The sequence below is a fragment of the Equus caballus genome, chromosome 20, assembly GCF_041296265.1.
Source record: "Equus caballus isolate H_3958 breed thoroughbred chromosome 20, TB-T2T, whole genome shotgun sequence".
In the NCBI taxonomy this organism is placed as follows: domain Eukaryota; kingdom Metazoa; phylum Chordata; class Mammalia; order Perissodactyla; family Equidae; genus Equus; species Equus caballus.
The window spans coordinates 65,260,427-65,283,867 of NC_091703.1; the positions used below are offsets into that span (position 1 = coordinate 65,260,427).

Sequence of the window (23,441 nt, forward strand, 5' to 3'; positions counted from 1 at the left end):
TTAAAGTCTTTTTCAGAGCATATTCACAATAGCATCCCTAAAAGCTTTGAGAGTAAACAATGTGAGCTAGATCTGTGACCCTGAGCTCTGTTCTTAAAGTGAGCAGGATTCGGGATTCAATTTCTAAGCCCATATTATGCAGCCCTGAGATGCTTGAGTTCCCCACGTGGGATTCCACAGGAGTGTCCCGAGAAAGACCAGCTGTGGGGAGGTGCAGGCGAGATTAACGTGATGCGCTCCAGGCCTCACCTGCTGGTGAGAAGAGACCCATTTAAATGATAACATCTTGAAACTACGTTTGTAAGCCCAAAACACATTTCAGTATTATAACAGAGAAGGTAGGGTGGTGGAAAGCCAATCTTTCTCATATAAAGTTCGCAGCACGTTTTACATGTATTCGGATACATTCTATTTTTTAGCAAAGTTAAAGCACGTATCACTTCTGTTTTAGGGTCAGCAAGGACCTGCAGGTTCTATGGGACCCAGAGGACCACCAGGAGACATTGTATGTATAGTAGATACAGGTGTCATTGATATTTGAAAATTAAATTGAGACTGAGACGTGTTTTAAAGAGTGTAACATCTGTTCATGGGACTGAGTTATACCACAATTCCAGAGACATGGATCATCTCTATAACTAAAACTGACCACACCTGATGTCAGGAGCTACTGGGAAGCTAGTACCTTCATATAGTCATGTGATGTCCTTTTGGACATCAGCCTTACAAATCAGCCTTTGGAACTCAAGTTAAGTAAATAATCATCCTGGACATGCTTGTCAGTGATGTGCTAATGGTAGAGGAGAATGAAAACATCAAAACAAATGAGGAAAACCGAGAGAGAAAGCAAGGCTTTGCCTTTTGGTTCAATTCTCTATCCAAGAAAGACACTTGCACAGCTTCTCTTGTTGCTTTCTTGAAAGAGCCTCCAAGAAGAGCAGGTCTTTTGTTTGAAAATATTTCTATAATGCAATTGGAGAAAGGTCCTCAGGTTGTATTATAACCTAGTTTTAGTGGACTCACTCCTCCCATCCACCCTCCACCCACACACACACCCTCACACCCTTTAAATGCACTTCTCTCTCTATCCCCTAGGCCAGCCTTTTGTCCCTTGGACAACCTTCCTAGCTGTTTGACAACTTGGGAGCTAAGACTCACCGTCAGTCCACATGAGCAAAACAAGAAAAATGCTTGGCCATAGCTTCTTGGAGACTAATTTCTGTCCGGCCACAATTCAGGAACCCTCTATGCAACTGTTAGAATCTCTCCTGTTCCCGTCCTCTCGGGAGCAGCTCCCTGACCTCTTGCTCTGTTCTCCAAGCCCCCTGACTTAGCCTCCAGCGGTCTGTCTTTCAGTGCACTTGGTCTCCTTGGTACTTTGAGCATTTGGTTCATAGAGCAAAGCTTTTTGTTGCTCCCTCTAAGCCACTTAGTGAGGCCCCGCAGGTGTACGTCCTGGAGAGATCTTACAAAAAGAAAGACAATTCCAGCTGCACAGAAGGAGCCAAAAGATGCCCAAGAAATGAGATTAAGTGATAGTAGCTGGAGCTAAAAAAGAGAATAAAATCCAAAGGGAAGGAGCCACTGTTGCCAGAACATCATAAAAGCCTGTTTTCCTGTCTACTCCACTGTCCTGAATCGTGATTCTACCAACCACCATCCTTCCACCCCTTCCTGGCAATGATATGGATGGGGCATTGGGTTCAATTCTCCTTGATTTAGTTTCTTTCCCATTATATCTACGTCGCTTCACTTGAGACAACAAGCCACATATTTACACTAATGTTTTTCCCTAATAGGCCAAAATCAACGCTTCCCCATATAGTTTGTATATTAAAATTCCATTCTGCGGACAAAGACCCACAGATACAAGTGTTATTCTAATGGCTCTTTTCCTTTAATTCTGAATTTTCTAGGGATTGCCAGGAGACCACGGTATCCCGGGAAAACAAGGCATCAAAGGAGAAAAGGTATAGTTTCCATTTTACTCTTTCATGTATTAGGTAGCGGTAGGATGAGAGACAGAGGGTCATAGGGCATGGAGGAGTGACAGGCCAGGACAGGCAGCCAGGACTGCGTGGGGGACGGACAATCCCATAAACCACAGTGTGGATGGCACCCCCTGCAGTTGCGCATCGTGGCAGCCCCAGTTCTGTCATAGAAACACAACGTGACCAAAGGAACTGAGGTAGACATGAAGATCTCAGCACTCGGAAAGTGGGCTTCAGGCTCTGCTCAACTGTAGTATAGACCCGAGAAGTCTCTTAATCTGTCAGGACCTGTTTCTTGAGGTCTACGTGGAAATAGTATATTAATACTGGACCATTATTGGGAAATAAGAAAACATGAAGATCATCTAAAGAACTTTATGAATAGATGTGCCCTTTTGTGCATATATTTATACATGTGCATATGATTTGTGATGCTGCTAACCTTATGGAAATGTAACTCGCTGCAGAGTCTCAAAGCGTTTAGGGTAACTAGAACAGTGCTGGCCTGAGTTAGGCTCTCAGTAAACATTGTTGAATGAGCGAATGAATGAATGAATGATTGAATGAAGGGAGAATGAAGTTCGACTGGCTGTGATGACAACTTGAAACAACGCGAACTACTGCCTCCTCGCCTCCTACCTTGGACTTAGCAATGAAGTGAGGGTCTTGCCTTGTTTTCCCCAGGGAGATCCAGGTGGGATTGTGGGCCCTCCCGGGCTTCCAGGTCCGAAAGGTGAGGCTGGGCCTCCAGGGAACAGCCTGCCTGGCGAACCAGTAAGTACCAGCTCTTTTACAAATCTTTCGCCTGAAAGGTCATTGATTACAGTCTACGTGTTCCTGGTTGCAGATCACAAGTATAAGTTTAGCTTTGCAGAAAAAGAAATACTCGTCTTATTTAGATCAGAGATCTAACATCTTTGGAAATTTGGTGCAAGCAAAGGGCTCTCTTCTGAAGAAAATGCACCTACGCACACCATTTTACATGCGATTTGGAAGACTTAGGCCCCGCGGAATCTTCTGCGTGGATTCTTTATGGATCTACGGAGCCGAGTAAGAGGCACTGGTTTTAAACCACGAGCCATCTGAGGACACCGTCTTGAAACAGAACTGCCCGAAGTTTCCCTTCCAGAGGCTCTGCCGATACGGCCATAGGCAGCCATCTGCAGAATATCCTTGTGGCCTGGGCTATTCCCAGGACGTAGAAAACTGGATTATCTGGAAAATCTAAATAATCAACATGCCAGTCTCATATACCCTTTTTTCTCATCCCCTTTGACCTTTTGTATTAATTAATAATGATAAAATAATTCTCAATATCAGATGCCTCATTTTAAAGATTAAAAACATATTTTAAAGTAACTATATAAAATTTATAACCCATTGCAATTTGTATTCCCTGTTCCTTATTCTTATGCAAAAAAAAAGGCGTATTAAAGTAAGAGGAAGAGCAATGAAACATTTTTGAATGAATTCTAAGATGTTCTTAACCTTTTTAGAAAAAGAAATGTATTTGCCTCCCTTTTGTCTTTCTAGGGATTAGACGGAAATCCTGGAGCGCCTGGTCCACGTGGGCCAAAGGTACAAAAACACCACAGAAATGTTTAAATAATTAATCATTAATATAGTCAGCAACTGTGTGTCCCTTGAGCCTTGCACTAACAGAAGCATCTCATTGCACAGGGCGAGAGAGGCCTGCCCGGTGTCCATGGGTCCCCAGGTGAGGCTGGCCCTCCAGGGGTAGGAATTCCTGGCCGAACGGTAAGTGAAATTCCATCGAATCTTGAAACCCTGTTGATTCCAACATTGTGAAACAAAATCCAGTGACAAATTTGAATAAGGAGAAAAGAGTAAAAAGGTCAGGGGAGGAAATGCACATTAATAATCGTCAGAGGGGGAGAATCAGTGGGCACTGAGGTGACACCACCTAGCAGAGAGGGTGCTCACTGGTCCATCACTTACAGACGCTCATCACACCTGCACTGACTGTGGGATCAGAGCAGTTATTCAACCCTTTATGCCCCTATTCTATATGTTAAAAGTACAAACACATGTTTGTACAATACAAGAGTATAAGCATACCTAATATCAGGTTGTTATGTATTACTATTTGTTTTTAAGCGGGATACAGTAAGAAGTTAGTATTTCACGAGATGGTATAAAAATCTCTAGGTGATGTCTTAAAGAAGAGAGAATAGAAGGTGTTTTGAATGGTTGAAACAAATAATGGACAGTTTTTTGATCTGTTTTAGCTATTAGGACAGAGCCTAGAACAGTGCCTGATAATAATGACCACATGTACACACTTGTTGACTAAATGGCAATGAGAGATAAATTTTCTTATTTAGTACAAAGAAACATAAAAGACTTTGGGACAAGAGAAGTGGAAATACGTGGTTATTTTAATGACGTTGATTGGGAAGTTGGCCTTGTCATGAAATTATCATGACACTTAAAAGAAGGTGTCAGTGGTGATTGGGCATGTTGTGTGGACGGGTATTTGATTTTCCAGAATCAAGAATATAAAAGACACTGGAGATGGGAGATGAAATGAGGTAAAAATTAGATCAGGAAATTATTAGAGGAGGGAAGAAGGTAAAGCAAAAAACCTTTTTAGGAAATAACTGAAGGACAGTATAAATAGAAAGGGAGCAAAAAGTAGCTTTGACAATACGAATGATATGAGCATTTATTTCAAAAACTAGAAAGGAAAAGTCTGGAGCAGTTAGTGAAGGCAGCTGCTGGGAGACCGGCTGGCCGCTGCAGTTGGGGCTCCGTGGCTGTGTAACAGGGACAGAGCTACAACCTTAGGTTCACTGATTGGCTCCCAGCCCCGTTTTGTTACCCACATCCCAAGCTTCTAAAGTAGCAAAGAGTGACTGACTGATGTTTACTTCCTATTCCTGTCAGTGAATACTGGTTTTAGCAATTTCTTCAAACAGAAAAAGTAGAAAGCCAAACGGAAAGGAACCCTGAGCCAGTTACCCAGGTGGTCAGTTTCTGAACAGATAGAATTGGGATGTGCTGTCTGTGTGCTCGTGAAGGGGCAGGGACAGATAATGGTCATGAGAGGCACATCCCAGGTACCTGAGCAGAGTCACGTTGATGTTTCCAGCAACAGGCATCTGCTGCAGGGCTCACCTGCCACCCGAAAGTCGTGGTTGACGTTGCAGGGTGTTCTCAGGGTGTGCGTGGTGGCAAGCCCTGTTGTGCCACTAAAGTGAATTACAATACTCAGCTCTTTATCCCACTTGGGTAGTTTGTGGACATTCCTGCCAGGATTCTCATCCTTGAATCTCTTTCTACTCAGGGCTCCCAAGGACCAGCTGGAGAGCCAGGGATTCAGGTAATCTATTTCGCCAGGTTATTTGGCACAGCAAATCCAGCTTGCTTTCTTGGAGGAAATTATCGAAAGACTGTCCTCATAAGTAACTATTTCCCCCTTTTCCAGGGTCCTCGAGGTCTCCCTGGGTTGCCAGGAGCTCCAGGGACCCCCGGGAATGATGTAAGGACCATCTCTACCTACCCCCACCCCCATTTTAATCTGCACCTGTGCCGATGTGCAAAGATTTGAACACAATGCTTCTGTTTTCAGGGAGCTCCAGGGAGGGATGGAAAGCCAGGCCTGCCAGGCCCCCCAGGTGACCCGGTATGTCGACAGACTAAGCTTGATCTATGCATCTTTAATGCACCCAGAAGCCAACAGCCTACCGAGCAAGTTTTGCTGCCCAGGCTAATTAGAATTCTTAGTGACTGCTTGGCGATTTTGTTTATCCCCATTATTTTGTAGAGGAAAAAAATTCCAGCTGTGTCAGCATTTTTGTGTGTGTGATGAATCCTTATTTCCTAAGGGTAGAATTCAGTGTACAATTATGCCCCGGGCTGAGCCTTGGCGTATAATGTCTCAATCCCATGGAAAATTGACTTAAAATATATAGCCACAATTTCTATCCTTTCTCATGCTAACGGCCAAATGAATTTCATTGTTCTGGATGAAGTTTTGTAGGTAGGTTGCCTACAGTAAGGTCCATAGCCCTTGATTCTGTGCCTTGAAAACGCTGATGTAATTAAATTACAAAAACTGGCTTGAGTCAGCTCTTTAAAAAACGGGTTTAGGCGCTAAATGTGTGTCCCAAAGTTTTATTTTAGGTTGAACCTTGCTTTGTGCGACAGTGAGATCCCATTAAATAGCGTAAGAATCAGCACTTATGACTTGAGAGGCCATATGGTACATGACATTGTATGAAGAATTTTGTATAGTAAAACCCAAATCTGGCCTCTCAGTTCTCACCCTCACAAATCCTCCACCTCCCACCCGGTCTGGGCCTTCTGTGTCCCTATAAGCCACGGGCAGGGGCGTGTTTCAAAACGGCCCTGCTTTCACTCCATCGCTGAGTGAATCCTGTGGGCAGCGTCCGGGAATCTTGTATGTAAGGCATTCCTTGGGTTGACAGTGTCTCTGAACGACCTTTTAAGACACGAGGCCGAAACACTGCCCCGGTTCCCTAGGTTTGCACCTCACCCGTCACGTCAGCACCTACAGGCTCTTTTGAACTTAAGAGAAATAACTTGAAGGTAAACTCATCCTGTACTTTTCATATTTCTCAGCAGTCTGATAATTTGCTTGACAGAGAAGTGGTTCCCTTCGAATAAATGATTTACCTTTACGTATTATTTAAAACCAATATACTAGGGTTGGCATAGAGGTCACCATGTCCTGAGAAGATAAAAGTAGAGCCGCAAAATCAAAACAGCAATATGCGTGTGTTTGTGTGTTCACAGGAGAGGAATAGCAAATATTTATAAACTCTGTCAGTCTCATGTGTCCATTTCTTGATCTGAAACATAATGTTAGGCCAACCATTCTGAAAGTGAGGCTCTAAGACAAATCTCAGCTGGCCTGGCATTTTGAGGAAAAATATCCCCCTTGTATTGTATGTATGCATCGTATCATGTGCATAAATGTTAAGTATTTGGTTTTTCTCCCTAATCGCAGATTGCGCTGCCCCTCTTGGGAGACATCGGCGCTTTGCTTAAGGTACTCTGTTGCTATGTCAGAAATTATGTGTTAATTTCCAGGAAAAAGCAGACAGGAAATCTTTACCAGAAATTGAGTTGATTGCTTAGCCCCAAACCAAACTTCAATTTTTAAATGGCAAAACATCTTTAAGATAGAAAAAGGAACGTGTATCTGCACATGTCTTGTGCAGTTTATACTGGTCCCTGCCCTCTCTTCTTTCTCTCCTCTCATTTGGGGTGTGGAGGGGTGGGGGCAGGGGGCAGTTCTAGGATGAGCTGCAGGGAAGGACGGGTCACTGACTCCCTGCAATCAGTTATTCTCTCTGGAGAAAGAGCTTTCTCTTAACGGGTGTTTACTGCCCCTGGCTCACCACTGTGAAACCCAATCCTTCTCATTGTATCTGCCCTGGCCAGTCCCAGGATGAAAACCAGCGCTGCTCAATAAACAGCTGGCTTACAAAGCTGACTTTGACGTCACGGGACTTTACAAAGTGAGCTACAAAATTCCAGAGCCAACAATTGGCCTAACACCTGTTACCCTGCTAAGTAAACATTATCTTCCCCTATTATCCATCTCATAGCAAATTAATCTTGCTACCATTTTTTTCTCTAATATTTCCCTATATTTTATTTGTAAAACAGATGGTTGAGAATAATAATGGTACACCTGTGAGGTTGTGTGTTTGCATGTTTCTTCATGGTATGCTAAGATTGAACGAACCCAGATAAAAACCTGCGCCTTTACTTTATACTCAAACTTTAAGTGTCTTGTCTGTGAATGGACGGCATATATGTGTGTGCACACACACCCCCCCTCAGGCTGTAGGCGTGTGTATGTGGTTTATCTTATATTCCTAGCATTTAGCCCGATGCTTTGTGCAATGAGTTGCATAATAGCGGGCAGGTAGGAATATTTGTGGAATTGAATTCAAAAGACTCAAGAATTCTAATATGTATTTGTTAAGTGATTAAAGTTCTGAGAATAAATATAAATGTAAATATGAATATGAAAGTAAAAGATATTAGAGGTTTTTAAGACCTGCAAAAGCCAACATTTTCTTAGAAGTTGGAGGGGAATATTCATGAGGGTTTCAGAAAGATCTCATGTTTATTGAGCTACAGTTCCGTGCAGGGCAACGCGCTGCATAATCTCACTGAATCCTCACAGTGACTCTGTGCGTTTGGGCTGCGGTGCTTTCCCCATCCTGTACATGAGGGACTGAAGTTCCGAGCAGTTAGGTAACTTGCTCAGAGCCACACAGCTAGTTAAGTATGACATTAACACAGAAACACGGGTCCTCAGACCTTAAGTCTCAGGTTCTTTACAAGGGCAGTAGTGTTGGAAATGGCAGGATTGTAGGCGTTATTTCATTCCAGAATTATTAGGATTCTTTACTCTAAGGATCAAAAACTTACACTTAAGCAGAAGTGAGTCCCAACAGAGCATGCAGGGGCTCACAGAACAGACAAGAAGATTATGAAGAGCCTCTGACAGGGTGATGGGGCCGGGGCTCCGGGTCTCAGAAGGAGGTAATTGGTGGTTTCACCAGGGCAGCATCTCTCTAAGGAACGCGCCCAGCCGCTGTTCCCATCCCCCCGTCATCTCACGGAGGTTCTGAGTTCCAGGAGAACCGACTAGCGAGAGGTGGGCAGGCCCCCAACACGCTGTATTCAACAGGAGGGGAAGCATGTCGTTTCCAAAGCAAAATCGAAATACAGGAATTTAGATTGGGGATTGGATCTATGACCAACCTAGTGATGTCTTTAAATCCTTGTCCTGTTACCCAACACATTGACTTTCTCTCTGTCTTGAGTCTTTAGCAAACTTGATCCTCCTGCTTTCTGTTTTCAAAAATATCTTTGATTAAAGTGTTGAAAAGAACTGACATAATTCCAGACCCAAATGATATCCCTTCCAAACTTTTCTCTAGGTTGATCTGTGCATCAATCCCTCTCTGAATGAGATTGTGCGTTGGCTAATAATTGACGCATATTTGTTCTCTCCATAAGAAAATCTTAACACTTCTTCTTCAAGAGCTTCAGTGAAGTCCAGTTTCCCTTAATTTACCATTCTGGTAACCCTAACCTAAAGAAAATGAGGCCAGTTTGAAATGGCTCTTAGAACATTCTATCGATTCCTAATGATTACCATTTTTAATGTCTTCTTGAAACAATCAATTGATGGCGCAGCAGTTAAGTTCTCACGTTCCGCTTTTCGGCGGCCCGGGGTTCGCCAGTTCGGATCCCGGGTGTGGACATGGCGCCGCTTGGCAAAAGCCATGCTGTGGTAGGCATCCCACATATAAAGTAGAGGAAGATGGGCATGGATGTTAGCTCAGGGCCAGGCTTCCTCAGCAAAAAGAGGAGGATTGGCAGTAGTTAGCTCAGGGCTAATCTTCCTCAAAAAATAAAAATAAATAAATAATAAATATTTAAAAACAAAAAGAATAATCCATTCTAAAATGTTGGTATATATTGACATGACAAAGTTTTGCTCCATATTGATATGCCACATTTACATGTCTACAGACACAATAATTCATCTTCTTTACACTTTTTGAAGTATGGAAACCTATTTGGTTCTCTTAGGTCCTCAGGCATCTCTCTATGTTCACAGTTTTTCAGATATTATAAGTGATGGTTTCTACAATTCTATGTGTATTTTTTTAACTCCCCTACCAACCCATTAGCTCTGTGAAATGATCCTAGTGGTAAAACTGGTTTGGGAAATATGCACATTCCAGCACTCTTACATATTCCAACTCTAAGAAGGACCCTGTGAAGAGAACTCTTAAACCCAGCATTTTGCAGACAAATTGCCTCAGAACCTTTTCAATATCATACAAAATTAGTCTTTCAAGGAGCATTCTTGGAAGTCAGACTTATGGTGATACTCACTGTGTGAAAAGCACTGAACTTGAACAGCCGTGGGCTTTCCTGCTAACCTCTCACCAGTAGCCAGCTTCAGTTCCCTTTTCCTGCTTAAGGATTCTTCCCCTGGGTGAAAAGGATGGAAGAATAGAGGCTTATACTATCTCCCCTTCTGTCGACTGTTCAAATTAAACCATCTCGCCCACTCCATGGTCCCTAATCCATGCCTTTCCTGATCATATTCTTATTGTAATGATTTACTTAAAAATAAGCCTTTATAGGGCTTTTCAAGACACTTTTTCTTTATCTCTGTGGTAAGAAGTTTATCTTGTGAGCTCAGACACTTAAATTCAAGCCATTCCAGATCGACTAAAGGTTACAGAGAAGGCAATGGAAAGGTAATTCCACTTAGATTTTCTCCCTGCACTTGGATTTGACACAGAAGCCTGGCCAAGTCACTGAAGTAATTATTTCCCACACGGGTGCTTCCACCGAGAAATAAAATGTTAATAACTGTGTATAGGGCCCTCCAACTAATTTTGCTCTCAAAAGAAGAAATCCTTCCTTCACAGCTTGTTCTTTCTCTTCTGATGATTCATGCTATTGGCTGTACCAGCTCTGTAATCTTGCTGGTTATTCCAGACTGTATTACCTCCTTTTTGAAACTTGCTAGTAAGCAGCTGAAACTCAGTCTGCATTCTTATGTATCTTTTCCTTATTTATTTGGAATTTTCAAGTTAAATGTCATCATAGACACATTTTTACAATAGAAGCTCACCAATATCATAAACAAAGATCATTGATCAGCTTCATAAATAGTTTGACCTCATAAAAAGAAGTCTTTTCAAGTTGGACAAATCAGGTTTCTGAAAGCAGAGTGACACAGCGATGCCATATGGCTCATCTCTGACCAAGGTTTGAGTAGAACTTCAGGTCTTTTAAACCTCACCTGTTTTAGATGACTTTGGTGAATCTCTCAGGAACCTTATCTTTATACTCCTTAGAACTTCTGTGGCAACTGCCACACCAGCGTCCCTGGGCTGAAAAGCAACAAAGGAGAAGAAGGAGACGCTGGAGAGCCTGGGAAGTACGACTCCGCGGCCCGGAAGGTAGGCAGGCGGCCGGTGCTGGGGGCCCATCGGTCACCCAGGTGCCTTCTCTCACCTGTTGCTGCTCTGTCCTCTAGGTGGACGCAGGGCCCCGTGGTCCTCCAGGAATCCCAGGCAGAGAAGGACCAAAGGTAAGGAAATCTCTCCTCCACTCTCCTCTGTGCGACCTTCAGTTCAGTGTGATAAAAGGAAATCCGTTTTGTAATACACTATTTTTTCTAAAAATATTTTGGAAAAGTGGTGTAAAAGCCATTTGCAAATGTCATTTATTTGTTTTCTGACTCTGTCCAAATGTCACGCCCCAAGTGTCCTGAGAAGAGAGATTTTCGTTGTTTTGAAAGATGACAAAATGGTCGCGCGTACTCGCTGAATTTATTGTCTTTTTTAGGGCAGCAAAGGAGAGCGGGGCTACCCTGGGATGCCTGGGGAGAAAGGCGACGAGGTAAAAGGGGCTTCTCGGATGATATCGTCCTATCGGTTCTCTTTAGTGGCTCAACAGGGGAAGCACACCAGTGTTCAGCGCTAAAACATATAAAAACAGAGACTTAAGTAGGTTTTTTCAAGTGTTAACCCATTTTGAATAATATGTTGATGTTTATTATCAGTGGTGCAGTTTTTGAGACGAAGACACCAGACAACTTTTGAGACAAAGTTAACGTGTCAGTTACTGAGTTTCTGTTTTTACGTAGTAGAAAGCAGTTCCAGCTTTCTCACGATAGAAGCAAGGGGCTGGAGGAAGGAGAGGTTTACAGAAAGATTCCCAAGGTGGCTAGCAGAACTGAAGGAATAGCCTTCAATTCTATCCAATCCAGCCTAGGGATGAGGGCAGCTCCAGACCTCAGTAGAACTCCGCTGGGCCCCTGCTGTAACATGGCGCAGCTTCGTGACCTTGGCTTGTCTGTGTCTCTGCTCAACTTTCAAACTATGGAGAGAAAAACAAAACAAAAAAAAATCGGAAGGATCTGATTGGACTAGCTTAGATCAGCTGCCAACCCCGGGCTAAGGTTCAAAATCAAATGTACTTTTGAGACATTGGTACAACTTTCTGACTCTAAGCCATGCTGATGCTGAGGGTATCATTCTTTTCCTGCATAATTCACCTTAACTCTTAGAAAAACCAATTAGGATGACAAATTGTTGTTAGTTTAAACAGTTTTGATACTAATAATTCTTAATGAAAGTAAGTAAGCCATCTGGCATATATTAACCTTGAAGTTAGTGCAGAAAATCATGACAGTATCAAGGAGAAAATCTTTTAGTTGGAATTATATCTTGCGTTATAAATTATCATGTGTTATTTTTTTTAACTACTATTGATTCTATTCTAGAAAATCATGAAGATTGGCTTGTTTTCTTTCCAAGTTAATAATCAAAGAACAAAGAAATACAACATTTTCATCCATAAATAAAACAGTAAAGGTGTTTTATTTTCACAATAAATGAGTTATAGAAATTTTGCTTTTTCACACTCCACAGAAATTTCAATAAAGTACAAGCACAGTATCTGATTTTAATAGTCTAACAGCTTTTAACTGCCCAGATTCAAGAGAGAAATTTTAGAGGCAATTGAGACGATAATAACAAAAAATCAGGAAATAATTGGACTTCAGGTTTTTTTATAAGTGACTCCAAGTTAAATGTATTAGAAGTTAATTTTTATTGATTCTATGGGATACTTTGCTCTCTTAGTGAACTGAAATCCATCGTTTTTATCCTTCCGCTATTTTAGTGTGCTCTTTATGGATTCTTTAACACAGCATACCCAAAATTTTGCACAGAACTCTTGTTATGTGGGGATTTCCAGCAAGTTCAGAGGGAGATTCTTCAGTTGTTTCTTCAGATCACATGGATGATATGAATAAGCCTGAAGGGCCCACTAGCTCAGTTGGCCTTTTGTGGGGAATGGCGCGATGCAGCTTCTCCCTCTCAGACAGTGGGAAGGAGTGAATATCATCTTGTCTGCTACCTGGACCACCTGAAATTACTATTTGCTGATGTATTTAAGCAAATGAATCTTTGACCAAGAACATATGCATTTCCAACTGGCCAATCAACCATACTATTTTGATATGTACATGAGATCTAATTGAACAAAATCTCAAATGTCTGTTCTACTCTTGGTAAACAGATACAAGGAGCACCATCTCTGAGGACTTCTATAATGTCTTCAGTTTAATCCCTTTGGGAACTTAGAGAGAGGACCTGCCTGTTGCTCATTGCTCTTAGAAATGTGATGTTATCCTCTACATTTTTTGCAACATGTTTTACAACTCAAAGTAGCAACCTGTAAGATGCTGAAGAACCCAGACTCGCCTCTCATAGTTAGAGGGAATTCTTGCTTGGAATGAGGATCTTCCTGCAATATTTCAGGATAATAATTGATAAATGGGACATGAAAAATATTGTCAGCCATAAATTATAGCAATGGAAAAATAAATATTCTTAGTTGCAACTGAGCTAAGACTTGCAAAATCAAAATATCAGAGCAGGGAAAGAACTTAGCTCGAATGATCCCTGACTATCTGTGCAATAAATTTTAATTTGTGTTTTAGTTTGGCACTATATGCTAAATTGACCATCCTCCTCTTTAATATGTATTTGTCTTCTTTAATGGCTATCTTGTCTTCTAAAATTATCTTATTGCCCTTTATGCATCCGTAGTAACTTTTACCCTCACTACAAAATTTCAGCTTGTTCAGAGAAAGACTGCTGAGGGTGACTTTTTTTTTTATTTATGGACTGAGGTTTATTTCAAAGTTTAATGTGGACATCAAAGGTTAATGAGTCCCAAGCTTATAAATTAGACTATCTAAAGACTCACTCAGCATCTCTAGACTGATTCAATGTTGAGACTAAAAGTAGCAAAGAAAGACTACATATGGACAAACATATCTTATACATGTACATAGAGAGAGAATTTTATGGAGATGTGGGTATTTTGAGATAAAGCAATTTGTGGTATAGCGTTTATAATCTCCAGACATTTAGAGATGCCATTCCCAAAGGAAATTTGTTTCCTTTACACTTATAAATCCATAACCAAGTTAATGGTGGGGGAATAAAAAGATTCAATAAGACATGGTAACGTGTACAGTGCATGTGCACACATACACACCACAGCATTGTCAGTGAGGATGACGTCATCTTGAAGAAAGAATATGTCCACAGTCTTTAACACAAGCATACATAAGACTTTGCCCTTGGTCCTTACTATTTGAGGAATTTCAGCATGTTCAAGGAGATTCTGTTCAGTGTTTCTGCACATCATATCACATGAAAAAACATGAAGTAGCATATGATCCCATTTGGCATTAGATGGACAGGTCTGACAGGGCTTAGTTCTTGATCTCATTGATGCAAAGAAACTTGGTCCTATAGAGCCTGGGTTATATAGAACATTGGTCCTATAGAGCCTTGGTCCCATAGAGCCTTGGTCCCATAGAGCTCTCATAAATAAATAGGCAGTAATTTCACCATGGTCTCTTCACCTAATATTTATAATATGTATAAAAATACATATTTCATCACAGTAAAAAATAAAGTAATTTTATTATAACAATGAATGGCTTGTCAATATAGAAAGATTACTTAGTAAACAAAATTAAATCCTGAAACAGGAGAACCATTCAATCTAGAACTTGATACAGCATATGGTTATCTGAAACAACAAAAGAGCGTTTATAAGTTTATTTTTCTGATTATAGAAGCCATCTGAGTTCATTATAGAAAATTTGGGACATATACAAAAGCACTAAAATGATCAGTTACCTCTATTTGCACTGTTAAGGGGGGACTGTTGGTAATAGTAGCATGATGGTCCACAACCCCCCATCCACGGTTCCAAAGCTCAAAAACCTTTGAAAACACTGGAAATTTTTGCCAAGTTTGCAGCAAATTCATTGGGCAGCAAAATCTGACTTGAACTCGTATGGAGCAGGTCTATCTATTTATCCCGTTTGGTGAGAGTATCATGTGTTTTGCTACACAACTATTTATGTCTTTAGAGGGTGCTGCCTCAGGTGCCACTGAGAGGGTGACACAATATCTAGTATAGGCACCGTGTCACCTTTAGAAAAGATCGAAAAATGCAGAATTCTGAAACACATCTGACACTAAAGTTTCCAGATAGGGCACTATGAACCTCTATCATTCTTATCTTTTATGAAGTGTATTTATAATTTTTTAATAATTTGGACCTTACTCTATGTATCTTTTGTAACTTTTATTTTTCCGTGTTATCCAATAGTTTGCTGAAACATGATTTTATTAGTTGCAAAATATTTCATATTATGGATTTTATGTTATTTATTTAGCTAATATTCTGTTGTTGACACACTTGGTAAAGGAAAAAAATTAATGACACAAGTTACCAGTTATACTTGCCGGTTCTTCTTTGAATATATAGATTATCAGCATCTTAAACCCTATCCGGTATAGTTAGCGTTATTCTACAAACCCAAAGAGAGGAGGGAGGGGATAGCCATTCACTTTTATGCTTAAGCCATTAAAGGGTTCTAAATTTAAATTTGCCGTGAGCCAAATTTCTTCTTATAACAAACTGGCCAGCTAAACTAAATATTATATCATGAAACATATTCCCTTTTTCCTCCAGCTGAATGGAGCATTAGTGTAATCATATATTTCTTGGATGGTACTCTGACGATCTGAAATTGTAGCTCCATGCTTTAGCCATGCAGATTCTCAGTGATGCTGCTGTTGGTGGGGTGGCTCTGTGAGATCAGAAATCCTCTGTGAACCACCAAACACATTAAATTATGTTACAGAGTCTGTGTCACAGCATTGTAGCTCACTATCCTTTAAGAGGGGTTTTTGTATGTGACATATATCATGTTTCTTGCTTAGCTAATATAGATGTTTAATTTTCAGTAGTCAAAATATTTGATTAACTAAAAGGCTTTATTTCCAACAATATAACCGATTTTATGGTAGGAACTATCTCTTCTAGGGTCTTCAAGGAATTCCAGGCATTACAGGTGCTCCAGGTCCAACTGGACCCCCTGTAAGTATTTGCTAAAACTGTTCCACTCACGGTTCGTATCTGTTGAGATGATGCAAGATGAGGTGACGTTCCTCATTCTGTCCTCTGTGCCTCTATGGAGATTATCCACCTGTTGCCCAGAAAAGTAACATCCCGCATCTCATATTTTAATTTATTATCACTTAAGGCTGCTGAGGGTCGTGGAGACTTGTCATCAGAATTCTACTGGACCAGAGCAGTGTGTAATTGAGCTCGTCTATTGGAATGGGAGTTGGGTGTAAAGAGCGTTCTATTTTTTAGTTATAATTTTTTGGCATGAACCTTTGGGAGAGAGATTCAGATGGTTACACCGTTACATTCTTTGGTACCATAAACTAAGAATTTATTTTCTAGAGGGAGAAAATGGGCCCAGGATTATCAGATTCCATTTATTTCTATTCCTGTTGATGAATTTAAATACCCTCTACTTTAGTCAGCACTTTTTTTCTCTGTCCCTCAGACACAGTGTCATGGTTGTTGGTTTTCGTTATCCCATTTTCCTAAAACAGAATCTTTTTTTTTCCCAATGGCTAAAACCAATGTCTTATTAAAGTGGAGCTCAAGTTTAGGGTTGCCAGTTAAAATACAGGACATGCCGTTAAATTTGAATTTCATATGAATAAATAATTTTTTAGCATAAGTTTGTCCCCAATACTCGATTTTTATTTGCTAAATCTGGCAACCCAACTCAAGGCTCACCTTCTCCAACCCTCCACTCCTCAGAGCTGCCAAGCAGATAGTATTCACTACACGAGGAGGAATGTAATCCTGTTCCTTAATGTTTTGAATCATGGGTTTGTCATAATTAAAATTTTACCATGTGTGCTTTTACCACAGTTATGTAGAACAAACCTGGCTTTCAATTGTCCACTAAAATTAAAAGTCAAGAGAAAGAGTTGTGAAAGGAACCATGAAAATTTTATGGCTAACTCTTTTCTCAAAGAAGAATTAAAATTGAATTTTATCTTCCGTTGGTAAAATGCAGAGCGCATAACTCAAGGTGCACATTGTTAATTCTGCTGTGTCTTGAAGTATTTAAAATGTTGATCACTACCAGAATTATAGCTCATTTAGGAAGGCATAATATTATGTAAATTGCCATTTAAACAGCAAGGCTAAATTCTTAAGTGTATCAAAAGGTTCTAATGAAGGTCATTAAACGTGGTTGGCCAAGGTGAAAAAGCGACCATGAATACAGATTTTACCCTTCCAGGGGCTTATCAGCAGGACGCAGCTGCTGTATCAGCCCGAAGAAATAGAAGCTTGTAGGACTGATTTAATTAGGATCAAATGACCTTCAAAATCTATCACTTTTAGCAACCAACTTCAATACCCTGTGCTCATTTAGTTGTTGTTTCCATAACAAACTTAGTTTTGTGTTTTACAGGGCTTGTTGGGAAGAACTGGACATCCTGGTCCTGTGGGAGCAAAGGGTGACAAGGTACACAGGAAAAGCCTCACTCCCTGTCCGAACTGGGACTTAGGGTAGGGGCAGGGTGCGACCATTTGCAGGGAAATCCGTAAAATCAAAATTCCTGAAAGTAAGAATGATGTCCAGGAATAGCTATTCTGCTAGTGGGCTTGGAAGGACGTGGGTCCAGCAACTCGTCTGAATACGGGAGATGTGCTTTTAGGGGACGGACGACTAGAGCACTGATGCCGTGGAGCAGAATCCAAGCTGGATGCAGGGTCCTAGGCAACTAGCTCTGTGGAAGAAAGGGGTGGGTGGGGAAGCCTCCTGGACAGCCACAGGTAAGGTGGTTTGCATCGGGGAGATCCAGCCACAGGTGCCAAGGCTCCAGACAGCATGCTGGCTGGCAGGACCAGGATTCCATAAATGACGGGCTTGCTGAGAAAAATCTGGAAGTTCTGTGCTTTGAGGATCACGGGGGAAATTCACTCAGGAACAAGGACAACTTGTTTCCTGGGGAGTCTGGTTGATTGGACAGATGAGTTGCTGTGGTCAGAAGGGAGGACCAGCAGCAAGAGGGTCTCAAACAGGAAGACAGCAGGGCCCTACATGTTCACCTGATGTAGGATCTCAACTGGCCCCATGGTGTGAGTGCAGACAGAGGCAGCAAATGAGAGAAATAAAGCTAGCTCTTCAGGTTGCAGAAATAAGTATCGAGAGTCCACTGAGCTGCTCGGTGATGAGCAGCTGCCACCCAGGCTCGTCAAAGTGGGGCATGATGGCCCGAAGGAGCAAAGGAACCCTGAAAACTTTGAAAGGCAGCAATGTGCTTATTCTAGATAGTCTCAGCACATTTTTTTCTGATGGTGTCCCGAGGACCTTGCCCGACCCCACCAGCCTTTTTTGTCTGTTCTCTATGGAAATCATTCAGTCAGAGATCTGCCTTTTGAAGTTAATGGGCATTCCACACTGAGATGAGCTTTGGGGCACAATCAAGGATGAAAATATGACATTTAATTGTGCCAGGGGAAAAAAAAGTCTTTTCAATAGGCACATATTTTTCCTTGTTTGTTGTCCTCTCATAGTTCGTGAGAACTATGACATAATTCTCTGAGGGACACTGCCAGCAGTCAGCAGAATGTGACATGTCTGAGAGCAAAGGCACCATCAAAGCCGTTTGCAAAAAGACAATATGCTCGTTGTCACTCATTCTCAGGCATCTACACTGCAAGAACACTGTACGGTTTATTTTTATTGATAAAGATATAAACAGAAAGGTTTTTTTGGTACTTTCTCTTGTTACTGAAAAAAAATGGGGAGATTGGAGTGAAATCTTTCATCAAATTTGTGGAAATGGACTGAAATCCCTCAAAATTCTTGGGTACTGTAAGTAGGAATTTTACTCTCTCTGGATTTTTCATTAATTAACCATTTCTTGCCATTGCCCCTGAGTTTGAGGGACTTAAAAAATTTTATGAGGCTGTTATTCTAAAGGAAAAGCAGTTACAGGAAGAAGTGGTTAAGGCACCAACGAGACTATAGTCCATCTGCTTACTATGGACCGATAAGCAGTCTATGTTTTATGAAAGTGAAAGTGAAATCCGTTTGTCAACTTTCAACTTGAATTCATTTTCACAAATTCCATTTTCAGTCTGCCTTGCCTGTCGGCAGCACATCTGAGCCCATTTAAATTGCGTAGAACATTTCTGTCCAGCGGACCTGCCTGACAGGGCTGTAACATCTAATATTAACTGAGGAAGGGAAAGAAGTTTCTCCTCCTGCAGACGCCACACAGGTTGTGATTTTCTACTCTGATCAAGATATGTGGGTGCACCCTCTAGTTCCCAAAAGATGAAAATGGTGGCAGTGAGGGGAAAAGTGAGGGGCTGACGGAGAGAGCCGTACCCCAGAGCCTGCCCCTGCTGGCAGGGACTCTGCTCTGCGCCCCCACGTGGGGAGAGAGTCCCCGGCTGCACTTGAATCCAAGACATGATCGCGTGGGTTGTCTGGCTCTGTCTAGAAATAAGCCTCGTCCCTGGGCTCACACGGTGAGAATCTGAATGGGCGTGAGAGAAGGCATTTATCCTTCCTGTGGTCTAGAAGTGTATTTCCCCAGGTTAGGAGAGCGCCAAGGTGAGTAAGACTCTGCAAGGCAGAAGCAAAACAACAGGTCATATTGATTTCAGAATACGGCTCTCTGAGCAAGCACAATCTGCTCCATAAACCCAGGGTGGAAATGTCCACGCCATTGATTTTGGTCTGTATATCCCTTGCAGGGCAGCGAGGGACCCCCTGGGAGACCTGGACCACCCGGACCACCCGTGAGTTGCTTCAGGATTAAAACTTAAATTCACACGTCTACTTAAGACTTTTATATCTCAGGGGTCAGACTCTGTCTAGACGTTCTCAAAGATACAAGTCATCTGCGTCTCAGGTGTAAATATGAATGACAGTGGATGGAGCTTTGGGGAGGCCTGGTTTCTCCCCTTTAGCTCAGCCCCATGTGCAAATCTGAGCGTACTGTGGCCTCCCTACCGTGGACTCAGGACACCTGGGTTTGTTCCCTGCTCCCACCCCTCCTTTCACTTCCTGCCTGGGGGGCCCTGGGAAAGGCGTTTAACCTCAATGAGCTCATTCACAGAAAAGAAAGAGGCTTTAAAAAGAGATCCTTTCCTGCAATGGGAGTTGGTACAGAAGTCGGTATTACGCTATGTGTGTTCATTACCATCCATGATGTCTGAGAGGCAAGGAGATTCTGTTTCTGTAGCAGCCAGTGAATGAAATGTATGAGAGCCGTGGACGTTTCCACGCTCACCATCGAGACAGGTGTGCACTTTCTAGGCTGCAGACAGGATGGCTGCCTCTCTCTGTGGCAAGTCTGCCCTCATGTGGGGCCACAATCAAATCGCAGCAGAGCTCCCGTTCAGGCCACATGTTCTTTTCCACCCTGCCTCATAGGAAGAGTTGAAGAAGCCAAACTCCCACAAGAAGGGGCAGAATTTGCCTGTGACTTTCTAAAGACAAGGAAGATATGTTCTTAGTCAGTGTGCATTGCATGCTTTGCACACATAAATGAAGAGATTTGCATTCTGTTTTCCTAAACCTGTTCTTCATTTTGTTTACTTACCTTCTCCCTTGACAAGGAAACAGGGCAGAAAGTATTTGGGGCTCAAATCCTATAATGCACTCTCTCCCCAGCGAACAGAACAGCAAAATATAACAAGAGCTCACAAAAGGGACCTATGTATTACAATGGGCTTAAGAAATCTTCCTCTTCCCCCTGAATTCTCCAAAATCATGTATTCTTCCAGACAGATTACATGTTGTCTTGGCTGGGAAATCTCCCCTGGGAATCTCAGACAAACTCACCCTTCATCTCTCTAGGACTCAGCACACTAAAATATAGTAGACATTCAGCAATCATCAGATGAATGGGGGGAACAACAAAGGAGCCAACGAATGGAATGTCTTTCCTTCCATCACTAGTGTTTGGAAGATGCGTGCAAATCACGTTCACCAAGCACCACTGGCCACTATTGTCCCCAAAACAGTGAAATGATGGCTCCTTCAATTTTGCAACTGAAATGTGGAAATCACAAGGAGGAAAATGCAGATTATTGACTCTAAGGGAATTTTTTAAAAGAAGGATAAAAGATCCTAACTAAAATTTTCATATGCAGATTTTTCCTGATTGCCAAAATGTTATGAGTTTTAAAGACTCTCCAATGAGTTCTCCTTAAGTGTTAGCTACTCTGGGACTTTCCATCCACAGGTCAATTTTATTAGGAAGTTCTTGTTCCCTGTTGTTGTGAAGAATATGTTTTATAGAAACATCCACACAGGTTGTGAGTAACCTCATCTCCTCCATTTACTCTGATTTTCTGTTTAGTATGAAGAGACTGTGGGAAAAAAATCGTTACCCAGTCACGTCTTCATCAGCACTGCCGTGTTGTAGCTCACAGGCCAGCAGGCTGTAAACAGTTAGCATAAATTGGCAATTCAGAAGCTGAATTTTAATGAGTAAATCCTATTTTCCCCTGAATGCATTAGTGTCTCATCTGTCAACCCTGGACATTGTTGCATCCACTGAGAGCGTCTGTGCGTCCAGGTGTAGCTCATGCTCCTTTTCATTTTTGCCTCTGCATTTGCTTTTGAAAAGCCAAAAATGGAAACACTGTATTATTTTACTTATAGTATTAAACCCACTTTCTAACATAGAATGGGAAGAATATCATTTGGTAAAAAGAGAAAAGGTGGAGATACTAACTATTAACTTGAAGGAATAATTCTATGCCTCACTTCTTTCCTAAGGGTGTACCATTCAGTGAAGGAAATGGAATGAGCAATTTATATAAAATCCAGGTATTTACTTCTATAATTATGTAAAATCATTTTTCAGTTATGAATGACTATAAATTCTTCTCACCTTTTTTCTTTTTTTTGAAGGGAGGTGTGAATGTTCCCAGTTATCCAGGGCCACCCGGCCCCGCTGTGAGTACACTTGTTTATCACCAGGCATGTTTTCATCCCTTAGCTGAACAGCCACAAAAAAAAAAAACAACTCCTGAGTACACTGAAAAATACTTGTTACAAATATAACCAAAATTTTATGTAGGAGGAAATAAATGGAATCAATTATAATAAAACTGAGAAAATATACACAGCCAAAATAATGGGAAATAGCATTCTTCATAGCGGTGTCACTGTTAGCATTGTAAGTCTAAGAACTTAGTCAGTGTTCAGGCAATCACTGTCATAGGAGATCCAGCAAGTTATGTTGCCTCATCTTATTCTTCAAATCTAAATGTAGCAAAACGAAACTTGCAAATATTTTTATGTGCATTAAAGCAAATATACAAATTGTTTGGAAAAAATCTTTCATATTCTGTAAGTTTGCTTCAGTTGTTATTTTAAAAATGACCTCCCATGTTTTCTTATAGGGTCCAAAAGGCGATCCTGGCCCAGCGGTAGGTACCTTCGCGTGTTTTGTGTCATTTAGAAAATGTCTTGATTAAAGTTTGAAAGAACAGCATCCGGCAGAGATGCTCTGCCATCTTAGATGTTTGTCAGTTAACATGCTGGAGGCGGCAGGCAGGCCACCAAAGAAATGCCAGCAGCAGGCTCTTCATTTTTAAGATGCATCAGTCCTGATGTTGTCACTACCCTTGACGTTTGTCTCTTTGATTTGTGTGTCTTAAAAATCCCCCTGTGATGGAGGAAGGCACATTAAAAGCTCCTGATAAATGGGACACTTTCTTCTGATAGGTCTACTTTGATGATTCATTCAACGTTAACTAGATTGTGGAAGAGAAATACTTACTGGGAAGAAATCCCTTAGTACATCTGCCATCAACCCTACAAAAAAAAGAAAGGGACTGTTTATTTGCTTTGAATGTCTCAGGCAATTATTCCGTAGGAGATGTGGTGTGCTGTTGTAAACCTGCTTATTAGGAGTAATATACCACGAGATTAACACTCAGCGCGGAAAGAGATCATGTCCTCCAGCCGCCCAAGTGATGATAATTGTTCTCAAGCATCCCTCTCAACCATGGAGCTTCACTGTAAAACTCTGCCAAGTTCAATTAGATTCCCTTTTTTCCTTGGCAATTTTTCCTGTCGTGTCCTTTTCAAGCATATGCCCCAGCCTTCGTATTTTATTTGTACACCCTCTTAACCTTTGTGTATGTACTTGAAACTCAGATGTGCCTGAAACTGAAATAAACTTTCATGCCACTTTCCACTGCCGTGTGACAAAATTTAAGGCCCTTTCATGGCAGTACAATTTGGTGAAACTAGATGAATACATTTTAAAGGAGCAAAGCAACAAGCCATAAAAAGTAATCTTTTACATCTAAATATATTTTCAGAGGAGATGCATTAAAGAGCTTATCTTTTGTTGTTGGGCAATATGTATTAAAAGTCAATTTGTTTTCCCCCCAAAAGCATGATTTCAGCCCACTAATAGCACTTTCTGAACCCCAAATATGTCACTCAGAGGTATCCTT

The 23,441-nt window shown here is 41.4% G+C and overlaps 1 protein-coding gene across 4 annotated transcripts in view; it reads left to right on the forward strand.

Moving 5' to 3' along the window:
• Positions 1-23,441, forward strand: part of COL19A1 (collagen type XIX alpha 1 chain) — a 312,975-nt gene that overhangs the window by 244,754 nt on the left and 44,780 nt on the right. For all 4 annotated transcript variants that reach the window (XM_023625139.2, XM_070245772.1, XM_070245771.1 and 1 more), the window contains 18 exons: positions 452-505; positions 1,917-1,970; positions 2,676-2,765; positions 3,525-3,569; positions 3,672-3,749; positions 5,299-5,334; positions 5,440-5,493; positions 5,584-5,637; positions 6,985-7,026; positions 10,883-10,987; positions 11,065-11,118; positions 11,376-11,429; positions 15,954-16,007; positions 17,413-17,466; positions 19,713-19,757; positions 21,748-21,798; positions 21,883-21,927; positions 22,377-22,403. In XM_023625139.2, the coding sequence (XP_023480907.2) occupies positions 452-505; positions 1,917-1,970; positions 2,676-2,765; positions 3,525-3,569; positions 3,672-3,749; positions 5,299-5,334; positions 5,440-5,493; positions 5,584-5,637; positions 6,985-7,026; positions 10,883-10,987; positions 11,065-11,118; positions 11,376-11,429; positions 15,954-16,007; positions 17,413-17,466; positions 19,713-19,757; positions 21,748-21,798; positions 21,883-21,927; positions 22,377-22,403 (996 nt within the window). The remainder of the gene's footprint in view (positions 1-451; positions 506-1,916; positions 1,971-2,675; positions 2,766-3,524; positions 3,570-3,671; positions 3,750-5,298; positions 5,335-5,439; positions 5,494-5,583; positions 5,638-6,984; positions 7,027-10,882; positions 10,988-11,064; positions 11,119-11,375; positions 11,430-15,953; positions 16,008-17,412; positions 17,467-19,712; positions 19,758-21,747; positions 21,799-21,882; positions 21,928-22,376; positions 22,404-23,441) is intronic.